The sequence below is a fragment of the Carcharodon carcharias genome, chromosome 2 (genome assembly GCF_017639515.1).
Source record: "Carcharodon carcharias isolate sCarCar2 chromosome 2, sCarCar2.pri, whole genome shotgun sequence".
NCBI lineage: Eukaryota > Metazoa > Chordata > Chondrichthyes > Lamniformes > Lamnidae > Carcharodon > Carcharodon carcharias.
In genome coordinates, this window is record NC_054468.1 from 67,783,504 (window position 1) to 67,806,455 (window position 22,952).

General features: G+C 40.7%; 1 protein-coding gene across 3 annotated transcripts in view; it reads left to right on the forward strand.

Moving 5' to 3' along the window:
- Positions 1-22,952, forward strand: part of farsb (phenylalanyl-tRNA synthetase subunit beta) — a 59,875-nt gene that overhangs the window by 25,144 nt on the left and 11,779 nt on the right. For 2 of the 3 annotated variants that reach the window (XM_041182140.1, XM_041182157.1), the window contains 2 exons: positions 6,763-6,880; positions 12,967-13,119. In XM_041182140.1, coding sequence (XP_041038074.1) covers positions 6,763-6,880; positions 12,967-13,119 — 271 coding nt within the window. Of the gene's footprint in view, positions 1-6,762; positions 6,881-9,146; positions 10,309-12,966; positions 13,120-22,952 lie in introns of those variants that run through there. The other variant, XM_041182148.1, reaches the window with a different exon arrangement.

The window sequence follows — 22,952 nt, forward strand, 5'->3', positions numbered from 1 at the left end:
TGGGGAACAAAGGATATAATTTGGTTGTGCAATCTGATTCATTATTCAATGAGTGGACTGACTTCATAATTCACTTGTGAATTCACTGGATTTGTATGTTAACTGGGATATAAATCTGATTCCATGGGTCTTCAATGTAGATCTTGAAACATTTGCAGTGAAATTATTAATTAGCTTATGAAAAAAATGTTTGATTTTTGCTATAAATAACACCTTCAATCTCCACTCCCACTACTTCTGTAATAAAAGCAGAAAATGCTGGAAAGACTCAGGCCTGGCAGCATCTGTAGAGAGAGAATTAGAGTTAATGTTTTGAGTCCAAAATGACTCATTTAGTGCTTAACCCACTTCTCCTGTCCCTCCTTTCCCACTGCTGCCACCCCTCCCTCCTCCTCCTCCTGTTTCCCGCTCCTTTCTCCGGCTCCTGTCCTCTCTCTCAGTGCCCATCTCCCTCTTGCACAGTTCTCACCTCCTTTCATGTTTTTAATGTGTTCTGCTGTTGATGATTAAATAAAAAAATAAATGGGAAAGCTTTTTCAAAAAATGCCAGGTGCAATTTAATTTCCATTATGCACTATTCTTAGCACACTACTTAATGTATTACCATCAGATCCTCATGGGTCCTTAAACACAGCCATTATCCTGCCTACAGAACTTTTATTTATATAGCACCTTTAATGTCCTAAAGCATCCATAGGCCCTTCACAAGGCATTGTAAAACAAAATATGATGCCACATGATCTCCACATAAGGTGATATTAGGATGGATCACAGAATAGTGGCAGCACAGAATGAGGTCATTTGGCTTGTTGTATCCATGCCAACTGAATCCTCAGTCAAAGAGGTAGATGTGTTAAAGAAGGAAATCAAGATAATGAGGCGGCGAGGGATAGCAAGAGAATTCTGGAACTTAGGGCTAAGCACCTGAAGGTACGGCCACCATTTATGGTGTGATTAAAATCAGGGATGTTCAAGATGCCAGAATTAGTGGAACACAAATATCTCTCAGGGTTCTGGGGCTGGAGAAAACTACAGCGATAGGGAGGGGCAAGGCCATGGTGGAATTTGAAAACAAGGAAGAGAATTTTAAAATCCAGGCGTTGCTTAACTGAGAAATTACGTAGGTCAGAGGTGATAACTGAACTGGACTTGGAGCAAGGTAAACACGGGCTGCAGATTTTTAGATGACCTGGAGTTTATACAGGGTAGAATGTGGGAAGCCAGCTAGAGCTGTGTTGGAATAGTCAAACCTAGAGGTAACAAAGGCATGGCTGAGGGCTGTTGAAGCAGGGGATGAAGTTGGATATTGTTCAGTGGTGGGAATAGGCAGTCTTCATGATGGCGTGGATATGTGGTTGGAAGCTCATCTCCATGGCAAGTCTGACACCAAGGTTGCAAATGGTCTGGCTCAACCTCGGTCAGTTGCTAGGAAGAGGGGTGGAGTAGGTGGCGAGGGAGCAGGGTTTATGGTGGGCACTGAAGACTATGGCTTCTGTCTGCCCTGTGTTTAGTTGGAGGAAATTTCTGCTTGTTTGGTACTGAATGCTAGACAAGCACTCTGACAACATTTGGAAACTGGTGTGTTGTTGGTTGATGTCGCTGAGGGGCAACATCTAGATGAGAAATAGGAGGGGACCTTGGAGAGATCCGTGGGATACACCCAAAGTAATGGGAGGTAGTGGAACGAGAGGCCTTTGCAGGTGATTCTCTAGCCATCATTGGATAGATGAGAACGGAACCAGACGATTGTAGCCCCATCTAGTTAGACCAAAGTTGAATATGCATTAGAGAGCCATGTCAAAGGCTGGAGGCAGGTTAAGATGGTTGAGGAGGGATAGCTTACTTTTGTCACAGTCCCATAGGATAACATTTTTGACTTTGATAAGATCAGCTTTTATACTGTGGCAGAGGTGGCAACCTGAAAGAAGGGTTTCATACATGGAATTTCAGGAAAGAAGGGCACGGATTTGGGAGGTTTCAACACGTTCAAAGACTTTTAAAATAAAAACTTTTGAAGCAAATAAAGCTCCAAAAGAAAGGTGCCCTAGGCTAAAATCCAAATCTCTTCTTCCAATTCATAACCTTTCTTGTAGAATCTTCTCTCGATCAAAAGTTGCTTAATTCAAATGATCCAGTGTGCTTCATTATATATTCATCGGTGATGCATTCATAGCAGATGCATTGGTGGTCATATTTCAAAATTCTATAGACTCTGGAATGATTGCTGCAGTTTGAAGGGTGACAAATGTAACCCCAGAAAGGAGGGAGAGAGAAAGCAGGGAACTACAGACCTGTTAGCCTGCTGTCAGTTGTAGGAAAATGTAAGAATCTGTAATAAAGGATATGATAACGGGACACTTAGAAAATAATGGGCAGTGTCAAAATGGAGTTATGAAAGGGAAATCATGTTTAACAACCAAGTTGGAGTTTTTTGAAGATGTGCCTAGCAAAATAGTTAAGAGGGAATCAGTGGATATGGTATATTTAGATTTTCAGAAAATGGATAAGGTCCCACAGAGGAGGCTAGTAAACAAAATGAGAGCACATGGGATTGGGAGGAATACCCTTGTGTGGATTAAGAACTGGTTAACGGACAGAAAACAAAGAGTAGGTTATTTTCAGGTTGGCAGGCTGTGACTAGTGAGGCAGTGCAAGGATCATTGCTTGGGCCCTAGTTATTCACAATTTATATCAATGATTTGGATGTGGGGGATTAAATGTAATATATCCAAGTTTACGAATGACACAAAACTAGGTGGAAGTGAGAGAGTTGTGAGGGGGGTGCAAAGAAGCTTCAAGGAAATTTGGAGATGCCAAGAGAGTGGGCAGAAATTTGGCAGATGGAATACAATGTGGAGAAATGTGAGGTTATCCACTTTGGTAGGAAAAACAAAAACACAAATAGTGAGAGGCAGGGAAGTGTTAAATTTCAAATGGACTTGGGTGTCCTTGTAAATGAATCACCTGAAAGCTAACATGCAGCAAGCAATTAAGAAGGCAAATGGTCTTTATTGTGAGAGAATTTGAGTGTAGGAATAAAGATTCCTTACTGCAATTATACAGAGCCTTGGTAAGCGTGCACCTGGAGTAATGTGTGCAGCTTTGGTCTCTTTACCTAAGGAAAGATATACTTGCTGTAGAGGGAATGCAGCAAAGGTTCACCAAACCAGTTCCTGGGATGGAGGGATTGTCCTGTGAGAAACAATTAAATAGATTGGGCCTTTACTTTCTGGAGTTTTGAAGAATGACTTGTGATCTCATTTAAGCATACAAAAATTCTTTGAGGGCTTGACAGGGCAGATGCAGGAAGGATATTTCCCTGGCTGGGGGTGGGGGGGGTGGTTTAGAATCAGGGTGCACAGTCTCAGAATAAGGGGCAGGCCATTTAGGACTGAGATGAGGAGGAATCTCTTCACTCAGAGAGTAGTGAATCTTTGGAATTCCAGAGAGCTGCGGAGGCTCAGTCGTTGAGTAGGTTCAAGTCTGAGATAGATAAGATTTCTACATATTAAGAACAGCAAAGGATACAGGGATAGTGCAGGAAAATGGCACTGAAGTAGAAGATCATCCATGATCTCATTGAATAGTGGAGCAGGCTTGAAGGGCTGAATGGCCTACTTCTGCTCCAATTTCTTATGTTCTTATAGAGCCCTGGTCAGACCTCATCTAGAATACTGCTTTCACCTTTGGGCAGCACATTGGAAGAAAGGCGTATTGAGCTTGGAGAGGTTCAAGTGTAGAGTCACTGAAATGATACTGGGGCTTAGAGTATTTAATGATTACAGGTTGTAAAAACTTGATTTGTAGTACTTTGAGTATATGAGCTTGTGGGGCGATCTGATCAAGATGTTTAAAACGTTAAAACAATTAGCACAGATACAGGGAAACAATTTCCTTTGTTGAGGGAATCAAGAACAAGAGGTCGTAATCATAATATTAGTGCTAGACCATTCGGGTGTTAATCTCGAAGCACTTTTTCATATAAAGGGGAAGAGAAATCTGGAACTCTCTCCCCCACAAATGCTGTAGTGCTGGGACAATTGGAGCCTTCAAAGTTGAAATAGATTTTTGTTGGATAAAGGTATCAAAGGACATGTAGTAAAAGTGGGAAAATGAAGTTCTGGTGCAGCCATGATCTGTTGACTTGTGGAGCAGGCTTGAGGAGCTGGATGGCCTACTCCTGTTTCTCTGTTCCAATCATCCTAAAAGGTATGGCACTAAATTTCTACTTTGGTGTGTTATTTCAAGCGGCACTTACTCAGCAATAACCTGCTCACTGCTGCTCAGATTAGGCTCTGCCAGGGCCACACAGCTCCTGACCTCATTCCAGCCTTGGTCTAAGCAGAGCAGGATTAACATCAAGACAGCATTTGACTGAGTGTGGCATCAAGGAGCCCTAGCAAAACCGGAGTCAGTAGGAATCGGGGAAAACTCTCCACTGGTTGGAGTCATACCTAGCATAAAGGAAGATGGCTGTGGTTGTTGGAGATCAATCATCTCAGTCCCAGGACATCATTGCAGGAATTCCTCAGGATAGTGTCCAAGGCCCAACCATCTTCAGTTGCTTCATCAATGACCTTCCTTCCATCATAAGGTCAAAAGTGGGGATGTTTGTTGATGATTGCACAATGTTCAGCACCATTCGCAACTCCTCAGATACTGAAGCAGTCCAGGTCCATATTCAGAAAGGCCTGAACAAGATTCAGGATTGGGTTGATAAGTAACATTAGTGCCTCACAAGTGCCAGGTAATGACCATCTCCAATAAGAGAGAATCCAGCCATCACCCCTTGATGTTCAATGCCATTACCATTGCTGAATACCCCACCCTGGCGGGGGGGTGGTTTATCATTGACCAAAAACTGAGCTGGACCAGCCATGTAAGCATGTGGCTACAAGAGCAGGTCAGAGGCTGGGAATACTGTGGAGTGCTACTCACTACCTCACTCCCTAGATCCTGTCCACCATCTACAAGGCACAAGTCAGGAGTGTAATGGAATACTCTCCACTTGCCTGGATAAGTGCAGCTCCCACAGCACTCAAGAAGCTTGACACCTTCCAGGACAAAGTAGCCTGCTTGATTGGCACCCCATCCACCACCATCAACATCCACTTCCTTCACCACTGATGCACAGTGGCAGCAGTGTGTACCATCTACAAGATGCACTGCAACAACTCACCAAGGCTCCTTTGATAACACCTTCCAATCCCGCAACCTCCAACATATAGAAGGACAAAAGCAGTAGGCAGAAGGGATCACCATTACCTGGAACTTCTCCTCCAAGCCACTCACCATCCTGACTTTGTACTATATCACCATTTCTTTACTGTTGCTGCGTCAAAATCCTAGAACTCCACCCCCTTTCCCCCCCCACCTCACAGCACTGTGGGTGTACCTACAGTACATGGACTGCAGCAGTTCAAGAAGGCAGCTCACCACCATCTTCTCAAGGGCAATTAGGGATAGGCAATAAAAATGCTGGCCTAGTCAGTGACGCCCATGCCCCATGAAAGAATTTTTGTTTTAAATTTGCATTTCTTCAAATTATTGGGTAAATCTTTGAAAAGCTGGAGCCTCTCCATCAACAGGTCTTGCCCTTCTCAGATGTCAAACCTCCAGAATTCAGTTTAAGGGATGTATGTCAGCCACTTTTTCGCTGGTCATTGTTGGCTGAGGCATTTCCAGCTGATGCAACATTTCAGAAACTGAAATTAGTGGGAAAGTTACCTGCCATCAGACTTGGTAATACAAGTGGTGGCATAGAAACACCTGACAGTGCAACTGGTGTTGCTGTTAGATGGTTGAAGATTTATTTATAGATGTTTAGGAATTTGTATTTAAAAGGCTTAATATAAACAGTAGTGTACTTGTTTTTAAAGGTGCCATTATGACTTTCATCTGTCTACATTTTGAGTCCAGCCCATGAGTTTCTAATTGTTTGATCAGCAGCTATGACCGGTGGATCCAACTATTAATTTTTGGTGTTGAAATGAAGCTTCACTTTCACGTGCTTTTGTCATTTCATAGTGGTGTTATTCGAAAGACCACAAGATGGTGTTAGTGTTCCAGCTTGTAAATTTTTTAACCAAGTGTGATGCGAATTCAGTCTAAAATGTTGTATCGCTTGGCCACCCCTTCTTCCTAAGCCTAAAGAAATATAATTCTGAAGTTGAACTGAGTAGCTTTCCAATGCAATTAATAACACAATATTTAGAAAGGATCATTTAACTCTTGAAAGAAGTGCTAACTAGATATTGCTCCCATTTGTTATGCATGCCTGTATTTGTAAAGATATCGAATATGCAGATTTTGGTTCTAACTGAAGATTGCAGCTGTAATATTTGCCTTCTGTTTTTCGAGTGGTCAAACATGTGCTATTAATAGCTACAATTAGAGTTTTCTTCTTATTCTTTCATGGGATGTGGGCATCGCTGTCTAGGCCAGCATTTATGCTTATCCCGAATCGCCCCTGAGAAGGTGATTTACTAATTTCCCAAGGAACTGTTCTGTTTTATTATTTTCCTGACTACATTTATTTTACAAATGGGAAATACGTTTTACTCTTTTGGCAATGGTAACTTCTGTTCTATTGGCTGCTGAAGCCACATGTTACTGACAGCAGTGAGCAGGCAATCACTTGAGCAGGAAAATTCTTGTTCCATGTGATGGATCTTCTCTATTTTGGCATATCAAGTTTAGGATGTGCCATGATGATAAATGAAAGCAAATCACTTATAGCATCCATCTTTCTCTTTGATTTAGGTAGCTCGTACCACTCTGCTGTCTGGACTGCTGAAGACAATTGCTGCTAATAGAAAGATGCCACTGCCTCTGAAATTGTTTGAAATTTCTGATGTTGTTCTGAAAGACCCTTCTAAAGGTATCTATATTTCATTAAACATAGTGCTTGTTTCATAGTCAAGTACAGTCTTATTTTTAATCAGTGAATTTTAAGTGATTTTGGAGCGATATTTTCCACACACGTGTGAAAAAAATAGTTTGACCAAAAGCTTATATTTATAATTTTAGTCAAAGATTAAAATTTTATCTAGCTGGACCCACTGATAGCTCAGCTGCCTAACACAACAAAGGACGAAACCATAAAGCCCAGGAAGGTTCCAGGATTGACTGTCAGTCTGTGCTGAGCTAAGTGACCTCACATATTGCATGGACTCTACAATAACCATCAGGAGCTCAAACCCTGGCTGATATTTTTCTACCTGTAACCCACAGAGAATTGAGGCCAAATGTGTCACCTTTACTGGTGTATCAACTGAGAAGGACTAACTCAGCATAGATCAGGAATCAATCTTGGGACTGTCTTGGGCTGTATCTCTCACATACTCATGAAAGCTTGCTCATCTATTAAGGGAACCTGTTAAAAATATTTTAATAAAGTTTAATTTGTCCCTTCTTTAAATGGTGTGTTGTCCCATTTGCATCATAATATTGAGTAGTGATAGGCTATTTTAGCGGTGTCCAAACCAGGGCTCGTGAGCCGCATGCTAATTTACACACAAACTACCCCCTCAGAAAAATACATCTACCTCTGTTTTTAATAAAAAAATATCTGAGCTGAAGTGATCTGGTACCTATTGCACTTGGACCAATATTCTTGCTCAATCCCTCAATGAAATCTAAACCCCACCAATGCCATCACAGCCTGCCAAATTCCAAGCTAATCAGAGTCCTCCTGGCTTTTTTTTAACCGTTTAATTAAACTTTAGTTTGAGTTTAATTGGGTGGCACTGCACCAGACATGATGTCACCATGTGGCAGTGCCTCATGATGGGAGTTGTAGTTTCTTCCCCTTCTTGGTGATTGCTACTGATGACTGGTTGGTCCAGCTGTAAACCAGAAGCCCCCAGATTGAAAGGACCACAGTGACATGGCTAATTCAATCCGATTTTTTTTGAGGTGGTGGGAAGCAGGAAGAGGTGACAGAAAAGACAGAGAGAGACAAACAGACAAGTACAAATTTTGTGACTGATTTGCTTAAAATATCGTTTTAAAATCCCCTGGATTGCTTTCTTTGGCACTGGGAGATTGATGCCAATTCCGGTATACTGCTGGCCATTCCAGGATGGAGACTCAAAAGGCCTCTCTACTTCTAGCAATGATTAGCCTTGATCACTAAGTATCATCTTACTTAAGGAATATTACTATTATAATAGCTTTATAAGGTGGAATTTAATTTAAACCAGCATAGTAACATACTAAGTACGGGTAAAATATAACAGTTAATTCAGATTTGGAAACTGTGGTATATGTACTTTATGATTATTGAAGTTAAGAGAAAAAATAGAAATAGTAATATCTTAAAGCAATAGTAATAAAAATGTGCCTGTAAAGGTTGTCTGTGTCTGGTGGCTCTCGAACATCTGAAGATTATCGCATGAGGCTCTAAGGTTAAGGAAGTTTGGCCACCCCTAGGTTATTCAGTTGTGCATTTTGCCTAATGGCCACACTTCCAGCAGGGGTCACTATACTAATCAGGAATGGGATCTGTGAATAGTTTTCTCCTCCCTAAATCATTAGCAATTAGGCCAATTGTAATGTCATTGCTACTGCTTGATTGTGACCACTTAACCCAACATGGACTCAGAATTGAGCCTGAAATCTTCCTGACCTGCATGGCTTAGCTACTCATTAAATAATCGGGGAGTTTAGCTCAAAATATTAATCACTTTGATTTTTTTTTAAATTTACTAAAACACAACCATTTTATAATGTGAAAGGATAGAAATCACACTCTATCTTGTAGCAGATTGCTTGTAAGTTCACTGTAGCGATTATATAAAATTGAAATTCAACTGGTTGTAAGAGAGCAGAAGCACTTGTGCATATAAGAAAATCTTTAAACATCAGAGCTTTTCATACAGACATCACTCCTACTCCAGAGGGCATTTAAAGAAAATAAAGTAATGGTAAGCGAATTAAGAAAAAAATCATAGAATGGAATAATTAATAAAATAATCCAATTATATTCAGCCAAAACATTGGCTTTTACTTAATGAAACTTATCAATTGAATGCAGTTGAAACCGCCTTCCTCAATATCTTTTTATATCAGTACATACAAGTTGAAACCTGCTGTATAAATCTCTGGTATTACAACTGATGATTTAATTTCCATTATTTTCTTAGATGCAGCAGCTGAATTTGACTTCTGCTCAGTATTCCTGCTGTTTGAGTGGGCGCTCAGCAATTAATCTACATAGCTCTATCACAGTAAAATTCATTCTCTCTGAAATAATGCAGTGTGAAAAATACAAGTTTGTTCAGTTCTGAAATAGCAATTAGTGTCTATGCTCACACATTTAGAAGGCTTCCTCTGTGAGTTACTTGAGGGGTTCATGCACAAGGAACCACATACCAGTAAAGAGTCAACTGTTTCCAGAGGGGAGAAAATTGGCAGGAGAAAGAGGGAAAAATTAGACTCAGATTTTTACAAAAATATATATGTGTAGAACTTTTCTCATTTTGAGTTGGCAGTCTCCTGACCAAGGTATTACGTTGTGTACCTATTGTGTAGATGGATATACTCAATGCCACCGTTAGTGCTAAACGCTAAATGTTGCATGAATGTATCCATCGTCACAAAGAAACAGCTAGAATGCCTTAATCAGGAGTACTGAGCAAAAGGCAAATTCAAAGCATGCCACTTCAGTCTCATATCCTGCATCTGTCAGAGGTCAAAAATGGAACGACAGACGTGTGTGGTAGAAATTCAGTTAGTCGTGCAGCCAAAGATCTGCTTAAAATCTTAAACAAACATCATTTACCCATTATAAGCTGCAGAGAAATTCTTTCATGACATTGTAATAATATTTTTGTTTAATTACTTGAAACTACAAGGATATAACATAAGTATTTTATCTGATGTGCTGCATTCTTTTTATTGACAGTAACTGACCATTAGCAGAAATAGTTTATCTTCATGAAAGTAGAATCATGTTCGACATGAAGTATTTTTTCTGATTATAATGTTTTTGATGGCCTAATTGTTTCTGTTTGACAAGACAAGTTTTCTCAATCCATGGAAAACAACTCTCTAATGTAAAAACTAAGAAACATGAAGCAAAATTCTGCCACTGGTCTTTCAAGTAATGATTGCTGTAGAAAGTTCCAGGGAACGTAAATGTATAAAAAGAAAAAAGAACGGTCATGTTCTTATTTCTCCTGTTCTGTTGAATCTTTGATTGCTTTCGTTCCCTTTTAATGTGTAACTGAATTTCTAGTTTCTGCACTATGTAACAAACTATTATCAATATATCGCTTGGCATAAATAAATTATTCTCGAAATTTGGCTTATGGCTTTGCTAGCTTAATTATGCCCTCTTGTGCCTCCTCTAAGTGCCCATTCTTTGTGTGTTAACTTAGACAGTGAATATTGGCATATTATTGGACTGTGAATATGGGAATCATAGCTGAACCTGATCCTGTCCACACATGCACCTTTTCCAGCAAAGATCACTGGCTGGCGATCAAATGCATGGTGTACTAAATCACTATGGCAATTGCAAGGGATGGGTAGGGGTGGTCCCTCTAGTGGCTGGGGCCATTATTGACGGACAAGAAGTTGGTTGTCATTGTTGGAAGCCAGTTATCACAAGCTCTGGAAATCACGGAGATCCCTAAGAGCAGCCTGCAGCAAGCTTGGGTTGACAAATGGCAGGTAACATTTGTGCCACAAGTACAATGCAACGGCTATTTCCAGTCACCTCCCTATAAAATTCAACAGCACCAGCATTGCCCTAAGATAAAAGCAAAATACTGTGGATGCTGGAAATCTTAAACAAAAACAAAAAATGCTGGAAAAACTCAGCAGGTCTAACAGCATCTGTGGAGAGAAAAAAAAACAGTTAACATTTTGAGTCTTTATGACTCCTCTTCAGAGCTCTGAACCCGCTCCAACCACCCCAATCCAGCACCGCATTAACCTTGGAAAGGGTGGATGGTGGGGTGGTCATCATTAGCTTAAGGAGCCTAACCGGGCCATATCAACAGCTTGACTACCAAAGCAAGGCAGAGATACTGAGCAACTTGCGCTCATCTTGCCTCACAAAACCTCTTCACCATCTACAGGGCTCAAGTCAGGAATGTGATGGAATACTCACCAATTACCTGGATATGTGTGGCTACAGAGACACTCAAGAAGCTTAATACTATCTGGAACAGAGCTGTCTGCTCATTTGGTAGCACTTGTGCAGTATCTACCTGGAGCCACCACAGTTGCATTGTGGCTGGAGTACAAACTCTAATGGGGAGCTGGTGGGATAATGGCACTGTCACTGGCTTAGTAATCTAGAGACATGGCATCTGGTGGAATTTGAATTCAATTAATAAATCTGGAATATAAGCTACACCCAGTGATGGTGACCATGACAACTATCATCGATTATTGTAAAAACTCATCTGGTTCACTAATGTCCTTTTGGGAAGGAAATTTGCCATCCTTACCTTGTCTGGCCTACGTGTTACTCTGGACCCACAGCAATGTGGTTGATTCCTAACCCCCCTGAAATGGCCGAGCAAGCCACTCAATTCAGGGGTAATTAGGGATGGGCAACAAATGCTGGCCTTGCCAGCGACGCCCACATCCCATGAAAGAATAAAGAAAAAACATACAGTTTGCATGGTGTGCTGAACTTACTTTGGCAACATCGCCCAGCTCTGGGACCTTTACCACAATCAAAATCAAAAAACTGACGTCATCTTCATGTTCTCTCCTCCCCCCTCCAAGTCACTGCCATGCCCAATTATTGTCACTGTATCATTGTTGAGTCAAAGCCCTAGAAGTCCCTTCCTAATATCACTATCCCTAGTTAACATCATCAAAACATGGACTCAAAAGATACGTGCAAAAAATACAGCAGCACCATCATCACCACCAGGACAACTAGGAATGGGCAATGAATGCAGTCTTGTCAATGTCACATCCTGAGATCAGATTTAATAAATTACATGATGTAAACCTGACAGTACGGAAGTACCGAGGAACTCTCTCCAGAGGACCCACTGAATAAAAGACTGACCAGGATGTAATCAATGATGAATATGATGATCAATTTAGTGATTCAGGGTCATGCATTAACAATTTACTTTAGTTAGGGAATATCTGCAACAGAGGGCTTTAATAAAGGCTCTAATCCAGATTTGTACTATTGCCTGGTTCCTGGAAGTTGAATCATTTATATGTGCCACCACAGACAAAAGAACTACTTATCTGCAGTCAGCAGCACTCCCTCATGGTAAAATGCCTTAATTCTACAGCCACAGAACACAAACAACCTTTTCTACATTCTAGAATCCTGCTTGATTAGCACCCCATCCACCACCTTAAACATTCACTACTTCCACCACAGACGCACGATGGCAGCAGTATGTACCATCTATAAGATGCACTGCAGGAACTCACCAAGGCTCCTTTGACAGCACCTTCCAAATCCACAACCTCCACCACCTAGAAGGACAAGGGCAGCAGATGCATGGGAACTCCCACCACCTGGAAGTTCCCCTACAAGCCACTCACCATCCTGACTTGGAACTACATCTCCATTCCTTGACTGTCACTGGGTCAAAATCCTGAAACTCCCTCCTTAACAGCACTGTGGTACCTACACCACATGGTCTGCAGCGGTTCAAGAATGTGGCTCACCACCATCATCTTGAGGGCAGTTAGGGATGGGCACTAAATGCTGGCCTAGCCAATGACACCCACACCCCATGAAAGAATTTTTAAAAAGATGTATCATCTTTAGTTCTTTCTGGTTATCAACATCGATGTGGTTTAAGTCAGTTGTTGACAGTTTTCTGAGTTTCAAGAACTTGTTTGAAGGTGCATTTGCCTTCAGTATTATCTTCCTCTAATGTTGTTAGTTGTCTTGTGTAGTAAACTCTTTTCTGGTAAAGATTATATAGTTTTTTAATTGAGATCGTTATTTCAAAATTTATTGGAATATAGATGTTGGCGCAAGGAACACCAGACGCCTCTGTGCTGTGTACTACAACAAGAATCCTGGCTTTGAGGTGATCCATGGCTTAATGGACCGTGTAATGCAGCTTCTTGAACTGAAACCGGGAAAAAAGAATGGGTACTACATTCAGACTGCAGATGGTGAGTGGAGTTCTTTTTTAGATTTTACTGTAGACATTCAATTTCACAGAATCTTAACGGCACAGGAGGCCATTCAGCCTATCATGTCTGCACCGGCTCTCCAAATGAGCTTTATGACCTAGTGCCATTGCCCTACCTTTTCCCCTGAATCCTTGCACATTGTTTATATTCAAATAATCATCTAATGTCCTCTTGAATGCCTCGATTGAACCTGCCTCCACCACACTTCCAGGCAGTGCATTCCAGACCAGAACCACTCATTGTGTGAAAAAGCTTTTTCTCACGTCATACTTGCCTCTTTTGCAAATCACTATCTCATTCTTATTCCTTTTACAAGGTAGGAACAGCTTCTCCCTATCTACTCTGTCCAACCCCCCCAAAATCTGCCAAATCTCCTCTTAGCTGCCTTCTCTCCAAGGAGAACAGTCCCAACCTCTCCAATTTATCCTCATATCTGAAGTTTCTCATCCATGGAACCATTCTTGTAAACCTCTTCTGCACTCTCTCCAATGTGTCCACATCCTTCTTATAATGTGGCGCCCAGAACTGTACATAATATTCCAGCTGAGGCCCAACAAATGTCTTATATAAATTCAGCATAACCTCCCTGCTCTTGTACTCTATGCCCCTATTAATAAAGCCCAGGATATGCTTTATTAACTGCTCTCTCCATCTGTCCTGCCACCTTCAATGATCTTTGCACATATGCACCCAAGTTTTTCTGCTCCTGCACCCCCTTCAAAATTTCACTTCTTATTTTATATTGTCTGTCCATGTTCTTCCTACCAAAATGCATTACCTCACACTTCTCCGCATTGAGCTTCATCTGCCACCTATCTGCCCATTCCACCAACTTGTCTAAGTCCTCTTGAAGTTTCACACTGTCCTCCTCACGGTTCCCAACACTCCCAAGCTTCATATCATCTGCAGACTTTGAAATTGTCCCCTGCATACCAAGATCTAGATCATTAATATATATCAGGAAAAGTAAGGGTCCCAATACCGACCCCTGGGGAACTCCACAACAAACCTTCCTCCAGCCTGAAGAATATCCATTGACCATTACTCTCTGCTTCCTATTTTTTAGCCATGTTGCTACTGTTTCTTTTATTCCATGAGCAATAACTTTTCTCACAAGTCGGTTGTGTGGCACTGTGAAAATCCACGTACACCACATCAACAACATTAGCCTCATCGACCTTTTCTGTTACCTCTTCAAAACACTCCGGCAGGTTTGTTAAACACGATTTCCCCTTTAGAAATCCATGCTGGCTCTTTATCAACCCATATTTTTCCCTATTTATTCTATCCCAAATAATTGTTTCTAGAAACTGACTGGTTTGTAATTGCTGGGCTTATCCTTATGATCTTTTTTGAACAAGAGCGTAATGTTAGCAATTTTCCAGTCCTCTGGCACCTCCCCTGAGTCTAGGGAAGATTGAATGATTATGGCCAGTGCCACTGCAATTTCTACTCTCATTTCCTTCAATATTCTTGGATGTATCTCATCTGGCCCCTGTGCCTTGTACTTTAAGTACCGATAGTCTATTCAACACTTCCTCCTTGTCAATTTTGAACCCTTCTAGTGAGAGAGTTTTCTCATCTGTCACCATGGTCAGGGTAGCATCTACCTCCTTGGTAAAGACGGATGCAAAGTATTCATTTAATACCTCAGCCATGGCCCCTTCGTCCATGTGTAAATTCCCTTTTAGGCCCCTAATTGGCCCTACTCCTTTTACCACCCTTTTGCTATTTATATGCCTATAGAAGACTTTGGGATTCCCCTTTATCTGCTAATGTTGGATTATGTTGGTTTATGTTGGCTTCAGCATTACCAGACATTTCCCTTAGTGCCCCTCATGTCCCTTGTAATCTGGAATATGCCTTTACAGCCCCTAAATCTAGGATAAAGAAGTTTTGAGACCCAGGGAATAAACAAAGAAGCCTTGGCACTATGCTAGCTGACTGGAATGCAGCATTTCATTACATATTTAAACAGCGGTAATATAAAGGATCAGTTAATTTGTTTTGATAGTTTTTGAGGGATGAATGTTGGCAAACACGTTAGGAGAACTCCCATCTCTTTTGAGTAATGCTATAGGATCTTTGACATGCACATCAACAGGTAGCTGGCCAAAATCCATTGGCCTGGATTTGCAGTCAGCAGAGAATGAATGGTGCCAGCTGCTCAATAGGCTTACACTTACTCAGAATTTTTGTGGGATTTTGCACTGGAGCTTTTGATTAGAAATCCATTTCAGTGTGGCACCCTCTAAAGGGGATCTGTGCAAACAGGTCAAACAGACATGAATCTCCTCAATCAATCAGGTTCACTAAGGAATTTTTAATGAGCAGTGCAGAGTTTAAACAAGGAAGTTTGTTAGAACATTTAATTCACTTGCAAATCATGCACAGAAAGTGAAATAAAGAGAAATGGGATTAAACAAAAATAGGAATGGGGATAGGCCATTTAGCCCCTTGAGCCTATTCACCATTCAGTGAAATTTTGGCTGATCTGTGACCTAACTCCATGTACCTGCCTTTGCCCTGTACCACTAATGCCTTTGGTTAACAAAAATTGAACAATTTCACATTTAAAATGAACAATTGGCCTAGCATCAATTGCCATTGCCAGAAGGGTGTTCAAAACCTCTAGCAACCTGTGCGTGCAGAACTGTTTCCTAACTTCATTGCTAAAAGGCTTGGCTCTAAGTTGAGACTGTCCTTTAGTTTAAGCAGCAGGAATAGTTCCTGTTTACCCTATCAGCCTCCTTTAATATCTTGAAAACTTCAATCAGTCCACCCCAAAAGCTTCTAAATTTCAGGGGATACAATCCTAGTTTGTGTAATCTCTTCTTGTAATGTAATCCTCTGAGTTCTGATAGAAAATGATTTTTTTTAAAAAAGACAGAAAAAGTTAAAAAGAAATTCTATTTAATTTTTTTGAATCTCTAAAATAAGAAAAATCTGAAGGAATTAGACTCCGCACTTGTAGAAGTTAATTTTCAGTGCCAGAGAAGTTGGGTAGAATATTGCCGTCAGCATGTGGGGGCAGACCCGACACAGCGATACATAAAATGACGCGCGGTGATGTCGGGCGTGCGTCCTGATGTCATCGCGCGTCATTTCGATATTTTGTTCAGCGGGCACGCGCTGGAGGTGGTGTGCGCCTGCCGAACTGTCAGCGGCCTATTAAGGCCATTAAAAAAGTAATTACATTTGTTAAGAATGCTGCCCGTCCAACCTTAAGAGCCCAAGCGGCCTTCACGTTTTTCAGGAAACCTCATCCACGGGCGGGATGAGGTTTCCTGAAGCTTTTATAAAATAAATAAATATATTTTCCAAGCTTCACAAACATGTCCCAGCCCATATGACACTGTCACACGATGGGACATGTTTAAATAAATTTTTTCTTTATTTATTAAAAACTTTCATATCCCGTTCAGTCTCTCTGAGGCAGCTCCGTGCCTCGGCGATTGATGCGCTCTTTCACGCAGGTAGCGCTGCACTACTGGCCGTGCGTTACGCTGGGCGGGCCTTAAGTGGCCCGCCCGCGTAAAATGGCGCGCAGCCGATCGCAGACAGCGATTGGCTCCGCGCCTGCTCCCGGCCAACTTGCCCGCCATAGAAAAAAATTCTCCCTGTTGTTTGAGTGTAATTAATACTTATCACACTGTTAACAATCTGCTTATGCCGGAATGGACAAGCCAAAGCTCATTTTAGCACGTTTAATGGGTAAGTACAGTAATTTCATGCACTCGTGTTTCACTGATGAGTCTTTGGGTGAAATACTGCTATCGCAAAGCTTCTGGAGGAGCAGGACAACTTGGACAGCAACTTTCTGATTTCTGTGTTTAACTGCGCATGTGTGGTCATCAGAAATTGCTGTCTGCATTACTCTTTAAAGACAATGAAAGCATCACTTATTTTTTACTGCAGAATCCAGGCCATGGTCTTATTTTGAAGGACAATATGCCTGAAACTGTTGTATTCCCTGAGTACTGTACTGAAGTGTCAGCCTGGATTACATGGTCGAATCCTGCATTAGGGTTTGAGCTTGCAGTAATCTGACTTGGAGGCAGTAGTGCTGACACTTGCTAAACCTATATCCTCTTATCCATGTTAAATTGAGAACCTGCTCACATCATTTTTGAATACGTTCACCTAATTCCTATTAACAGATAAATGTCGATGGCGTTTAATGGGTGATGTTTAGTATGTGTTTTGAGCCATGTTATAAATGCTGTAGTATATATTTCAATAGAATTTTTTGTCAGTTATACATATTTGCATAATTGCTCCATAAAACATTACAATGGAAATTTAACACAGGAACAGCATATGGCAGTTGGACATCTAGACACTAGATTCGGACATCTTATTTTAACCTGCGGAGTGATTTTAAATGGCATTTTTCCATCTGACCTTAACCATATTTGAAAACTTCCTATTGTATCCCAATCTGTTTCATTTATAAATGCAAATGAATTCTTTCAATGGCAGATTAGGTTTGCTGTTAATGTGTTAGGAGACTGAAGGATGTCGATCAGAAGCTGTCTGTAATCCCAAGAGATTTTCCTTCCACCGCCAACAAACTATAATACATAATCCTAAAATTTCTCAAGATGTGCCCTACCTAATGCTTTTAAAATAATTTGGTGTTAGCAAGTTTGATTGTGGAATAATACATTCATTTGTACAGCGCTTGTACTGTACCAGCATTTTTAGTCATTGAGCAAATTACCAAAAATAAATTTTAAGTACCCCTCTCTGGAAGTGAATACTGCAGTTCTTTTAAAACACACACAAAAATAAAACTATTGTTACATTTATGGAAATTTATTACATGATTAAAAATACCATGCACCTAGTAGATTATTTCACAATGATGTAGGGTGTCTGACTTGTCTATGAATGATGAATTACTTGCTCTGAAATGAATTTGGTGGTTTCTTTTATTTTAAATACTGCTTCTTACACATTGGCTGTCTGCAGTATGTTGATTGAAGTAATATAAATTGGTCAACAAATAGATCTGAGTGTCCCATTTTTATATGAATGCAGGAAAACATACATTCTATGACATAGACCAAAAAGAGCGGTCATATTTTCACAAAATAGTCACATAACTATTTGAATAAAGCTTTAAAAAAAGTCTTGTGATCATATCACATGGCATGAATATTTAGAAATGCTGCAGTGAAAGGAAGAAGGAGTCAGAGCTCCAACAGGCTACCATGGTATTTGTTTGCACCTGTAGCAGTTAGATATATGCAAAATACTTTGAGATTTTGTAATTATGTCATAATATGCTGTAGCAATACAAGTTCATTTGTTTGTTCTTTAGCAGTTCTGAGTTGTTGAAAAAAAGCTTACTAGTCCAACTACGGAGTTGCTTTTCAATAACAATGTTACAATCACATGTTGTTTCAAACAGCACCCAGAGCAATATGCACCATTTTAAGAAAGCGATGGGCTAAATGAAAACCTGGCAGTGTTGTGCTCTGTAGTACAGATTTTCAGGCCAACACACTTGGGTCCACTAAGCATTCAAATTTTCTTTCATTGTCCAGCACTTTTAAGGAGTTAGGTCACATCTCTTCAAAAGTCCCAGTTGTGCTTATCGTAAATGACCTTGTTTCCAAAAATATAAAAACGTAGCTGGTACTTCCACTGACCACTTTGTGTGGGAAGAAAGAAAGAGCGAACTTGCTTTCATGTGGTTTTTTTCACATGCCTTGATCTCAAAGCATTTTTACAAGCAATGAATTATTTTTGAGGCCAGGCACACAGCCCAGAGGTTAAAGCAAGGACTTTCATTCTGTGTCAACTCAGTTCCATTGTGAATTTACCAACTTAGTGATTCTGATAATAGGCTGATCTATAACTAACTACAGAGACATTTTAAAAAATTTGTTCATTATACAGGTTCTACATTTGATGGATTAGTGGGGTGAATTAATTTATCTAGAGGAATTTCAGACATTTATTTGGCATTCATATGCTACCAGAATGCAACAAAAGTTTCATTTGCATTTCCTGAGGAGTATTACTGACATCTTGAAAAACATCTTTTGGGGATATACGTGAATTCGCAAGGCCAGCTCCATGCAACTAGAATATATAGTGACATTGAGTGCAGAGCAAAAGTGAAGTTTGAACAAAGACCGAAGGAAGTAAAGATACAGTTCTAGATTGTTACTGTTGCAGGATTTAGATTGTACTCTATCAAATCAGGAAAAATGGAAAGGCCTTAGGGAACAGATACAGTTTACCAGGATGTTACCAGGGCTGAGGGACTTCAGTTATGAGGAGAGGTTGGAAAAGTTAGAACTGCTATGCTTGGAACAGAGAAAGCTAAAGGTAACTTAATGGAGATTTCTACAATGTTGAGGGGGTTTTATAGATTAGATAGAGAAAAACGATTCCATCTTGTAAGTGGGTCGATAACCAAAGGTCATAGGTTTAAAATTATTAGCGAGAGCGAAGATGAGAAGAAACTCTTACCTCGGAGAGCTGGAACGCTCTATCTGACAAGGTGGTGGAAACTAATTGCATAAATAATTTAAAAACTTGAGTTGGATGGGCACTTAATGATGAACTTATAGGGTTATAGACAAAAGACAGGGGCATGGGACCAAACACGACTGCTATTTCGAAGAGCCAGCACAGGTATGACAGGCCGAATGGCCTCTTTCTATGCTGCAAGTTTTGATGATACAATGAGTAGCTTTTACGAATGGGCGGTATAATAACAACATACGTGTATAGATTTAATACATCTTTTTCCAATTCATGAAGAAATGTAATTGTGCCAAAATGGATTTTCCACCACAGTTAAACATTCTGCCATTTGCCGTACAAAATCGTGTGAATAGGTTTTGGTACAAATCACCTCTGGATTGAGCAAAATCCATCATTTAATTGAAGGTTCTCCTAAAGATGCTGCATCCTTTAATTAACCTATATGCCGTGACTTGTTATGTCACACGCAAAACAATGCAACCTCTCATTTTTTGCACTTGTAAAATATATTTTCTCATAATGTCACCAAGTTCTGACCTTCCATAGCCATCTGTGAAACACCTGTGCATGGGTATAGATGACTGGAAATAGGGATGAAATTGTTGAGAGCCATTTGCCTTTCTGGAGATTGTGTGTGAAAAATGATCCTCACTCAGGCTACACGAAATGGAACAGAGATGCTGTAGGTGGCCATTCTGAGTAATATGTATCATCAAGAGATTTGGTGATCCTGTTAACGCTTGGATATGGAACAGCAGCATTAGCAAACAGGCGTAGCAAAGCAGACAGTGCATGAGTCAGACGTCTGGTCTAGTTACCATCTCCAGGGACCAGGGAGGAGAGTTAGTCCATTATATGTAGAGTGGAGAAGTGTAATAGTGTTATAATATAATTAGCATTCACTGTGCAACATCACTGAGATTTTCCTTCAGAGCAAAGAATTTGATTTCATAATCTAGGTTATTAATGCCATGGGGTGTTATTAAATCATTACAAGTGCTTAAATGGATTGTCTTAAGTTATTTTGGCCAGAACAAGGGAATTGTGAGGAAGATCATTCCTTCATATTTGTGAATTGCTTATGGAAACCAATGTCTTTTAGGAAAATTGTATTTATTGGGGCAAAGCAGAGTTACAGAGCATGAATCTGTTCCAAGAATATATTGCATCCAAATGTTAAAGAGCTTATTTTCTTTCAGCATGTGCTTCCCCCTTGCAAATACAGTACATACAGTAAAAGGTTTGCTTTGCACTGTTCTAATCTCTGTGGAGGTCAGTTTCATTTTGTTTTTGGAAATCTGAAAACCCAGGTACTTACTAAAAGAATGAAGCCACAAGATTCATGGTTTAAAACAAGAGAATTTTACCACACAAAAATCAAAGAACATGAATAGCAACAGCTGCTCTCTCTATCTAAGTAGTCAGTTGCATTAAAGATATTAAAATTACAAAGAGCATGGTTACTTAGACGCTAAACTGAACTTCTTAATTCAAATTTCCTTCTATACCCATTTGTCTTGCACTCCAAAACTCAAGTCAGATACTTAGCAGAAATTGGAAGATTAAACACATGATCTGAGTAGTGTTTCAAAGATTAATATCAGGGTTGAGATTTTTGGGCCTATTGCTTACTCCTGCCAAAGTTTTCCCTTCACATCTCCTCCAACCATCCCACAGTTGTTGACTCCCAGTTCAATACAGGCGTTGCTAACATCTTAAGCATAGCCACTTGGGGTCAGAACTCTCCTGGTCCTAATGTTCTTTAACTCTGGAGTCTCATATCTAGCACACCGATCTCAGCTTGGCTATCCCAGAGGTCTAACTCACTGTTTTGAGAGTCTGTTAGTTATCAAGGTTTCTAAAACCCTTTCAGTCAACGCCAGAATTTCAACTGAATCCTGCTTGAAAGAAATGTTCCCTCTAGCCAGCTTGTTCTAAACTAAAATCAAAACTGCTTCAGCAAAGAACCACACCTAGGAACCTACTCACCCCTATAATTAACTTCTGGTTGACCCCTTTTTTCTATTGTTTATCACCTGGGCAGCTTGGCCACATGATTGGTTACTGGAAGCAAACTCTTGTTTGCAAGAATTCATGGGAAGAATGTTACTCTCGTCATGTGGGCTGGGCGCGGGCAGGCACACAGCCGATCGCCGCCCGCGTTCAGCTGTACGCCACCATTTTATGTGGGCTGGCCAATTAAGGCCCGCCCAGCGTGACGCACAACTGGAAGTGCTGAGTACTCCCTGTGCAGGCGGGGGGAAGAGGGAGAGTCGGGGCCTGCAGTCTTTCACAGGGGCTGTCTCAGGGAGGTTATTTTCATTATGAAAACTTCAAAAAAAAAGAAAAATTTATTTAGACACGTCCCCTCGTGACAGTGTCACATGAGTTGAGACATGTCGATTTTTAATACAAAATTTTATTTGATTTATAAAACCTTCATGAAATCTCATCCCACCTGTGGATGAGGTTTCATGATAAATGCGAACACTGCCTGGGCTCTTCTAATTCTTTCAATTGGTTGGTAAATGGCCTTAATTGGCCTTTGACAGTTCGGCAGGCGTACAGCTGTCTCTGGTGCGCACCCGCTGAACTGAAGATCAGAATGATGCGCGGTGATGTCGGGGACATGCCCGACGTCACCGTGTGTCATTTTACGTGTCAGTGAGCAGGGCCTGCTTCCACACGCCAACCAGAAGATTCAGGCCCATATTTCAAAGAAACCTAACTCTTAAAGGCACCATCACCTCACCCCAACATAAAACATAATTTTTTTCCTCAAAAACACATGGGCCATCATCCTACATTTTGTCAAAGTTGAATTTCAGTTAACTTCGTATCGTTAAGGTGTGTCATTATAGTGTCACTATAATGGATTGTACAGGATAAAATCCGAGCTCTGATTGTAGAATTGGTTGATGTTCTCACTGTTGGGCCAGAATATTGCTGTTGGTGTGCGGGGGCAGGCCTAACATGTGGACGTGCAAAATGACCCGGTATGATGTCAGGCGTGTTTCCCGACGTCATCACGCGTCATTTAGATATTTTGTTTGGCAGGTGCGTGCCAGAGGGGGCTGCATGCATGCCGAACTGTCAAAGCCTATTAAAGGCCATTAGGAAAGTAATTTAGCTAATTAACAGCACTGCCCATCCAACCTTAAGGTTGGCGGGGAAGTGAAGAGCCCAGGCAGCCTTCGCGTTTTTCAGGAAACCTCAACCACTGGCTGGATGAGGTTTCCTGAAAGTTTAATAAAATAATTAAATAAAATTTGCAAAGTGCACAACCATGTCCCAGCTCATGTGACACT